Genomic DNA, 9,359 nt, shown 5'->3' with positions numbered 1-9,359 from the left:
TCTGCATGGCCCTACCGATACTCCTGTAGCCTCCCCATCCTTTAACGCTTCCAGCTCGTCTCCATGGTTCCTAGCACAGTTGATAAAACCCCACCTTCAGCCAAAGTCCGGATACCCGGTTATATTTGGATACTGTTATGACATATCCATAGCATCTTTCTTTTGCGAAAAGGAAGGAAGGTTTAGAGGTTCTCACTTACCCTGTTGATGAGTGAGGAGAGGTGGAGGGAAGAGAAGATGAGCGAATGAAGTGAGCTGGGCCAGGAGACCTTTTATAGTCCTAGACACCTTCCTCCTGGAAGTGAGACAGCCATTGACCATTTGAACTTCCCTGTTTACTAACCGAAACCCATACTTTTTAGCTATACGTGTCTTCTGGTATTTACTCTTTGCCTTATTATTTGTGATCACTACCTTTGTTTTACCTCATAATTGTTTAGCCTGCAGATAATCAAAGGGCTTCTATGAATACTAATGAACCTGTCCTCTCTGCAGCGTTGCAAGGGAGCCAAAAAATGCGTCCTCGTATCTGTTTGACAAATGCAGACAGTGACGGCCAGAGATGCTAAGGGACTTACTCAGCAGCAGCTGGTGCTGAATCAGTGTAAGAGCCGAAACCGAACCCCTGAGTTGCGTCTTTTGGGCACGTGATGCACTGTTTCATCAGATGAGTGTTTGAAACAAATATTTGGAAAATTTCATGAAAATAGGTATGTTCCCGGTCACAGGACATGCACGTGAGGAGGGAGCAAGAAGACCGTGTGTTTGGATGTGTTGGGAGTCATGCTGGCTCTTGGGTCTCAGTCACCTGCACGTGACTCCGTGCAAGATCATCTTGCCCTCACGCATGCTAAGAGCATCCTTGCAATGCCAAAGCTGTCTCGGTCTTTTGGCTTGCCTAAACTTTTGCAAATCCTCCAGTTTGGGGCTTTAGGTTTGCACGAGGGCATCACTGACACGAGAGTGCTTCAGTTCCTGCTCTGCTTTGCTGGGTTTGCTTTCCTAGAAACATTTTCAAAACCTCTGAACTGAATAGTCACTTCAGAGTATTTTGCATTTTAATCAAAAAGTTAAGGGGCAGCACTGCCTGTGCAAGCGGCAGCGCAAGGAGCCGTGGCTCTGGGACTGGGCACGACACATTGCAAGTCAACGTGTCCCTCCTGCAACCTCCCCTCGCACCCAGCTGAAATCCCTGTGTGTGCGGGAGCCCTGGCACCAAGCAGGACCACCCCTGCCCAGCTCCTCAGCAGGGAGGGACTGGGGTTTACAGTTGGAGGTTGTGCAGGACTCTTTTTGGGTGTTGGAAGTGGTAAATGAAGGAGCCCAGCATGGACAAAGAGGGCGAGAGGCAAATGAAGGTGGAAGAGATACGACAAGCACAGAAAACTAGTTCTAAGTGGGGTCGTGGAGCTAAATGGGAGGCAGAAACACAGAAGTGATTCAAGAAGAGACATTGTTGAGGTGAAACCATATTCTGTGAGGGAGAGAGGAAGGGGGGAAGGTCAAGGTAAGGCAGAGCCTTGGGCAACTGAGGCAAGGTGGATGAATGTTTATTTAATGCCAGCCACTGCTTCCAATGCACTTTGCTGAGGGGCTGAATGCTGGCAGGAACACAGGGTATTTGGGGAGGAATTTTTTCCACGGCCTAAAATTGCAGCTCTCATTTGAAGACCTCGCCACATTATCCCGAGAGGAGTGCTGCCTAATGAGAGGATGGTGGAGCCTGCCTGGCGAGTTCCTTGCCTGCTGCCTGACATCCTCTGGGATCCCTCCCTAGGCTGCTCCGAAGAGAGCTGCTCCTACAACAGGACCTAGGCCCAATTCCTAGAATAGGTCTAGAGTAGGACCAGCGCCGAGGATGCTAGCAGGGGCCTTGGTTTGCTTCCTGCACAGTGCAAGGGGCAGACAATTGCGATCTTAGTGCTGCTTCGCCCCTGCAGTAAATGCAGGCAGCTCCTTTCCAGACTTTCCTGGAATGAGAGTAATTCCTTGAGCAAAATGCTGGAGGAGCAACACAAGTAATTGCAACGTCTCCAGGCAGGGTGGAAGAACATGCATGGCATTTCCTTTCCAGCAGATTCCCTCTGAGGAGGCATACACTTGCCTGCAGATGAGAACTGATTAATTTAGGAATTAACGGGGCAGAAGCAAAGGGGCACACTTCACTTGTGCCTCCAGAGGGCACGTTCTCATTGGCAAATCCTGCCACTGCAAGAAGTGATGACCCAGGTGGGCATTTCCCACCCATGATAGTCACGTCCAGCCATTCGTGTAACACAGGTAGTCGAATGGCCTTTGATGGGTGAACTATGGATCCTAATGCAAAGAAGGGACCGAAGCAGTGTGGAAGCAGAGCCAGTGAAGGGCATTAGACACAGACTCAGGACTGCGGTGCAGATCTTGCATGCTATATTTTGGTACAAATCTTACTGACCCAGTCATTCTTTGAAGACGGTTGAGTGTTCTCACCATTTATTCTAACACCTCAGCTCAAAATCTGGTAACCTGGACATTTTAGCACAGGCAAGACCTCCTTCTCATAAATGTTGAAGTATTTATAGAGAGTGTCTGTAGGTTCTGAAGTAGACCTCTAGATGGTTGAAATACATGGGGCTTTCCTAGTTGGGATGTGCTTGTGTCAAACTGTTTCAGAAGAAACTCGCATCCTTTACAAGTTTATGTATTATTTTCTTAATGTTTCTTTGAAATTTTACAGCGAGAGGAGAAATATTGCCTGCAGGGATGCCAGACACTCAGCTTGTGTTTGAATAGACCCAGGAAGAAGTTCAGAACTGCATCCGGGACGTGTTCATATTCTTCATGTAGGCAACTCCACCCCCCGCCTGCCAGTTAGCACCTTTTAGACAGAGGCAGCCCAATGCTGGAAGAAAATGCAAAGAAAACGTAATAGCTGTGGTGATGCACTCTGGCTGCACCACCTAGCAAATAGATAACCACCAGGAGTTTTGCAGGGTTATGAATTACAGATTTTATTGCTTTTTCAGACAGACTGAAGCAAAACAGTGATGAAAAGAATTAAACATCCCACACACCAAGAGGAAAACTAACAGCAGGGCTAGTGCTTACAAAGGAAAATCACACTGATCAGCGGGTAGCAACTTCAAAGCACATTACAAGCATCTGGTGATTAAGGACAGGCGAAGAAGAGGAGAGATGATCTAGAGTCTCTAAGCAAACGAGGAAGAGCGTTCAGGGACGTCTCCAGAGCCATATCCATATCCAACACCGAGTGAGCCAGGCGGGAAGCAGCAGGCAGCGCAGCCCTGCCTGCCCTTTGCCGGGTGGGCTTAGTGGCCGCAGCAGCCGCCGCCGTTGCCGCCGCAGCAGCCGCCGTTATTGTGCATGGTGTAGCAGCAGGTCTGCATGGGCATGCAGCAGGTGGTGGGGCAGCAGCACTGCATGGGTGCGCAGCACATCGGCCTCTTGCAGCATGTCTTGGTGCGGTAGCAGCACACAGAGTAGTTATTTCCACCACAGCATCCGCAACCTCCGTTGGGCATGTTGTTGGTAGTAGTGTAGGCAAAGCTGGAAGGAACAGAAAGAGTCTCTTTTTCTCTGCCTGAATTTCCCAGTCGTTTATGCAGATTAAAGTTTGCTTATCCCAAACCCAGTCTCTCAAAGCTGGTCTCAAACCAGACGGTGCAGGAAAGCCTGGATGGCTTCCTGCAAAAGCACCCCGAAGTACGGTAGAGTGCAAATGAACAGGCAAGTAGCAAGCTCTGACTTACCCTGTTGATCAGTGAGGAGAAATGAGAAGTGAAGATGAGTGAATGAAGACCACAGTGAGGGGGAGCCTTTTATATGCTTCAAAGCCATCCCCCTGGAAATGAGGCATTCTTTGGCAATTCTGACTGCGTATTACCCAGTATACGCTTCTCACGTGTCTTCCGGTATTTAATCTTTAGCTCTTTCTGTTTGCTCACCACCTCAATTGTGCACCATAATTAGTTGTACACATAAACAACGGGTGCAAATTTTCTAATGAATTTGCATCATGGGAACCGGAGGTAGCTGTAAGGTATTCCCATCCACTTCCCAAGGAATGACCTTGAGACACAGAGGCTCTTAGCAATGTGCCTGGGGGAGCCGGGTGCTGAAGCAGTGGGAGAACCATGCCTGGAACTTGGAAATGTCACCGCTCATGTGTCCCCTCTGCGCTTGGCTGGGATTTTGGGGGACCAGTGGAAACTATTGGTCAATGTGAATCCTTTTTTCCTGCCTCTGAGATGTGGCTGGGTGGTCAAAGTTAAGGCTGAGGAGTTTCTCCTGTCTCAGTCTTGTTCTTGGGTCTTCCTCCATGGTGCATGGTCCTCACACTCCCTGCTTTTTATTTCTGCTAAACTATTAAGAATTCTTTTTTTTATTTTCACCCATGGAAGGGATGGATTAAGTCTAAATTAAGCTGCTTTCACAGCAGCAGTGCACGCATGTTAGCTTTTTCCCTGTGTTGCTTCCGCACACTCCATTTTCTGAGATTATTTCTAAGGTCTGTGAGAAAGACAGCTTGTTTTTTATGCTATTTGTGATGATCACATTTGAGTGTGTCACACTAGCAATCTGATTCTGTGTCACTGTAGGCAAGCATGAGGTTCAAGACTGGAAATCCAGTCCTGAGTGCATTTCTCCATGCCTTTCCCCTGTACCTCGGGACCCCAGCTAGTATCTCACTGGTGCTCTGAGTTCAGGCACACGACAGGACTTTTCCAGCAGTTGCTTATAGTTGTTTTGGCTGCAGTGCGTTAAGGCCAAGGCTGATGTGCGTGCAGAGCTTGACTGAATAGTCAGGAGGGAATGGATAAGATGGTTGGAGTCAAGGCAGATATTATGAAACAGGCTTGGGGATGGGGGAAGGAATTGCATCCATGTGCAGAGCCAGGACAGCTCCATGTGAGAAGAAGGTGGTGGTGATCGCATTTCCATCTGATGACAGGGGACACCAATATAAGATGAGAGTCCCAAGACACTGAAGCAGCATCTATTCATGGCAAATAAAGGCTGCCATCATGTTCAGCAGACTTTGAATGTGAGGCTGAAGTGGTGGCACATGATCCCTTGTGGTTGGGACATGTAGTTTCTTCCCAAGATGCGAACATGACCTCCTATGACGTTGGGTGTCTCTTCTGGAATTGTCCCTAGGGGAGCATTGTTTTGGTCATGTGATAATAGCCAGATACCTTCCTGCAGGAAGTAATGGCCTCTTTGTGTAAATCCTAAAACACGTTGTCCACTGAATAAGTCATTCATCACCTTTTTATCAGGCTTTATTGTTGCCATATTGGCCAAGATGATGCCTGTGTTAGAATCATAGAATCATAGAATGGTTTGGGTTGGAAGAGAACTTCAAAGGCCAACTGATCCAACCCCCTGCCACGAGCAGAGACATCTTCAACTAGTTCAGGTTGCTCAGAGCCCCATCCAACCTGACCTTGAATGTTTCAGGGATGGGGCATCAACCACCTCTCTGGGCAGCCTGTGCCAGTGTCTCACCACCCTCAGCATAAAACATTTATTCCTTATATTTAGTCCGAGTCTCCCCTCTTTTGGTTTAAAACCACCACCCCTTGTCCTATCGCTACAGGTCCTATTAAGAAGTCTGTCCCCATCTTTCTTATAAGCTCCCTTTCAGTATTGGAAGGCAGCGATAAGGTCTCCTCGGAGCCCCAACACTCTTAGCCTGGACTCATGGGAGAGGTGTTCCAGCCCAGATCATTTTTGTGGCCCTCCTGTGGACCCACTCCAACAGGTCCATGTCTTTCTTAGAAATGGATGGGAACCCTGCAAGGCTGTTGCTAATCAGGGTCTTCTACAGATATTGAGGAGATACTGGCATTTAATGTAGAGTTGGGTCAGAAATAACATCTTTTACTCTTTTACATGCCATGCCTTGCCGTGCCATGATGCCTTTGTGAACTTCCATGGTGGTTACATGAATTTGAGAGCTTCAGTACCTTTGTGAATGGGGAGGAATCTGTCATGGCAGCTTTTCCAGCATATGATGAAATTAATATTCACAAGGTTTCCTTAACAGAATGTACTTCTGATATGGTACGGTATGGTGTAGGATATCTTTCTGCCAGTGAATTGTACCCAGTTTGCCAACTAATCAAAAACTCCTAAGGACCTGAGTAATCTTTTCAGGAGACCCTAAGGTGGTAGAGAAGATTATTCTGATGCAGACTTTGTGTGTACTCTGAAGATTTGGTTGAGGAAAGCAATCAAGACAGTGCTCAAGGCATTTTCTCGAGACATGCAATTCAGGGCTGAGTCCTGAATTTTAATAGTAAAGGAAGTCCCAGCCAGGTAGAAAGGGTATTGTTGACTCATGTGTGTGCTATTTTAGGAATGAAGCTTTTAAGTTGTATGCTAACACCTGGGTTTCATTCCAGCGCCTGTAATCCAGGAATGCCGCATATGGAAATCTCTGCTCACATAAAAATAATTCACTGATTTAAGGTGTTTTCTGAAATTTTATTTTTGCAGATGGTAGTGGAAGAAGATGGTGCCTGCCATTCAGTGAGTAGTGAACTCCTCTCGGTACCTACTGAAATACCTATTCCAGTATCAGGGATGAGTTCCTATAGATCTTACGGAGTGGTGTGTTTTCAGATGGTGGAATTACGCATGCTTCATTCAGTCTGTGTCCTTTGAGTTTTATTTACCTTAACCATTCAGTTTTATAGTAAAAATTGAGCTAGCTGAGGCAGGCGATCAGAGACCATACCGCTCTGCTTGCTGTCTTTAGACTGACTTAATTTATGCCGATGGGAAGCATGGCTGGGCAGCTCTTTGTTTCCTAAATGTTCTGCTGTGCCACGGGAGCACGTCTGTAGCCAGCCGGAGCCTGGCCGAAGGTACTGAAAAGGGCATCAGCATGAGGACACACTCCGGGCAAAGCGATGTAAGAACAACCAAAAGACAAGATTTTGCGTTTTGCTTAATGCTAAGTTTTATTGTCTACAAGCCAAGAGAGGAAATGAAGAATGATCGCATTAACGGCAAAGGTATCCCAAGTCCCATACACCAAGAAGAGAATTAACAGCCCCACTAATATCTAATAGCTCTTTGCCTGATACAATGGGTGATGTATTCAGGTGCATTGCAGATGGTCAATAATTAAAGGACAGAAAGAAGAAGGCAGCTTAAGTTTGAAAACAAGAAGACAATCGCTAGGCGTTTACTCCATCGTCATGTGAACCAGATGCAAACGAGAAGGTTTCCATCTCCTTGTGCCTGTTCTTGTTGTACACTGGAGATGGGAGCCGGCAGAGTTGCTTTTGCTACCCAGAGCTGGCTCAGCAACACTTCTTGACTGTGGTGCAGCACTGCTGGATGGGTATGCAATACCTCCTCACGGGAGAGCAGTATTGCACAGGGCTGTAACACACCACAACGGGCTTCTTCTTCACTACGTAGGAGCAACAAGAGAGACATCCAGAGCAGCAGCAGGGGCGGCAGCCACAGCAGCAGCAGGGGCGCTGGCCACAGCAGCAGCAGGGCTTCTGGCACACCTTGGTACAGCAGACGGACTGCTGGCATGGGTCGCAGCAAGTCTTCTGGCACGGGTCGCAGCAGGACTGCTGGCACGGGTCGCAGCAAGGCTTCTGGCATGGGTCGCAGCAGGACTGCTGGCACGGGTCACAGCAAGGCTTCTGGCATGGGTCGCAGCAGGACTGCTGGCACGGGTCACAGCAAGGCTTCTGGCATGGGTCGCAGCAGGACTGCTGGCATGGGTCACAGCAAGGCTTCTGGCATGGGTCGCAGCAGGACTGCTGGCATGGGTCACAGCAAGGCTTCTGGCATGGGTCGCAGCAGGACTGCTGGCACGGGTCACAGCAGGGCTTCTGGCATGGGTCGCAGCAGGACTGCTGGCATGGGTCACAGCAAGGCTTCTGGCATGGGTCACAGCAGACGGACTGCTGGCATGGGTCGCAGCAGGGATTCTGGCATGGGTCACAGCAGACGGACTGCTGGCACGGGTCACAGCAAGGCTTCTGGCATGGGTCACAGCAGACGGACTGCTGGCATGGGTCGCAGCAGGGATTCTGGCATGGGTCACAGCAGACGGACTGCTGGCACGGGTCACAGCAAGGCTTCTGGCATGGGTCACAGCAGACGGACTGCTGGCATGGGTCGCAGCAGGGATTCTGGCATGGGTCGCAGCAGACGGACTGCTGGCATGGGTCACAGCAGCATGGGTCACAGCAAGGCTTCTGGCATGGGTCGCAGCAGCAGGACTGCTGGCATGGGCTGCAGCAGATGGTCTTCTTCTGGCACGGTTCGCAGCAGATGGTCTTCGGGCATGGTTCGCAGCAGACGGTCTTCTGGCACGGCTGGGTGCAGCACACCGTCTTGCTCCTCACGACGGAACAGCATCCGGTAGAGCAACATCCTGTAGAGCACATGTTGTTCGTAGGGTGGGCAAGGCTGGAAGGAGCGAGGACCTGAAACACAGCACGCTTTCAGATACAACCCATCTCTCCGAGTATATAGATGTGTTTTATTTTGGCGTACAAATGCTGCTGCCTGGGCCCACATCACACACCGCTTCCTATTTATTTGTCTTGAGTTGCAAGAAAAGGTCCTTACAGAAATCGAGCCACCTGCTGCTACCCCAGCAATATTTGTGCATCTTTTGAGCTGTTCTGGGAACTAACTTTCCTGCGCTCATATATGAAGATCATGCCCTGAATTTCCATCCCAAGAAGCTTATTTTCCACTGTCCTCTCTCTACCGCCTTTTGCAATAAGCAATACGCCAACAAGCTAGGAGAAAATCTGGATTTCAGAGAGAGCTGTAGGACCCAGAACACAGAATCATAGAATAGTTTGGGTTGGAAGGGACCTATAAAGGTCATCTAGTCCAACACCCTACAGAGATCAGATACAAAGACACATTTCAGTTCATTGCTTGACCAAACCCAAGTGCAAACCATTGCTGTCAAGGAACACTGCCAATAGGTAACACTTACCGTGCTCACCGAGTGGTGCAGTTGAGTGAGGAGCAAAGGGACGGGGAGGCCTTTTATTTAGCTCAAAATTGTCCTTCCGGAAATGAGGTACCCCACAGCAATTCATGATTTACGCACTAAGCCTATACTTATTTGTTGAATGTGCCTTCATCTATTTAGTCTTTGCCTCATTGTTTTACACCAACCCCTCAATTTTGTGTTATTATCAATTTGTTCCGTAAATTTTTTACAGTTTTTTAATGTCAAGTTAATTCTTGTGTGATGCTTGTGAACTACTTCAAAGGTATGTTTCTGCTCATTTTGCATATGGTAACGCTGTACATTGAGATGATAGGTGGCTTGTTCAGAGCTAGTGAGTGCTCAATTAATG

General features: G+C 48.4%; 1 protein-coding gene across 1 annotated transcript; it reads right to left on the bottom strand.

Moving 5' to 3' along the window:
- Nucleotides 1-7,313: 7,313 nt before the first annotated feature.
- On the bottom strand, nt 7,314-9,067 carry LOC142048494 (uncharacterized). The gene is made up of 2 exons (XM_075075480.1): nt 8,984-9,067; nt 7,314-8,462 (listed from the first exon to the last, which is right to left on the bottom strand). Exon 2 carries the CDS (start codon nt 8,421-8,423, stop codon nt 7,314-7,316), a length of 1,110 nt encoding a protein of 369 aa, XP_074931581.1. The 5' UTR covers nt 8,424-8,462; nt 8,984-9,067.
- Nucleotides 9,068-9,359: the final 292 nt, after the last annotated feature.

Source organism: Phalacrocorax aristotelis, chromosome 25 (genome assembly GCF_949628215.1).
Source record: "Phalacrocorax aristotelis chromosome 25, bGulAri2.1, whole genome shotgun sequence".
Taxonomy (NCBI): domain Eukaryota; kingdom Metazoa; phylum Chordata; class Aves; order Suliformes; family Phalacrocoracidae; genus Phalacrocorax; species Phalacrocorax aristotelis.
Note: the sequence above shows the minus strand (reverse complement) of the source record. Positions and strands in the feature narration are given on the sequence as shown.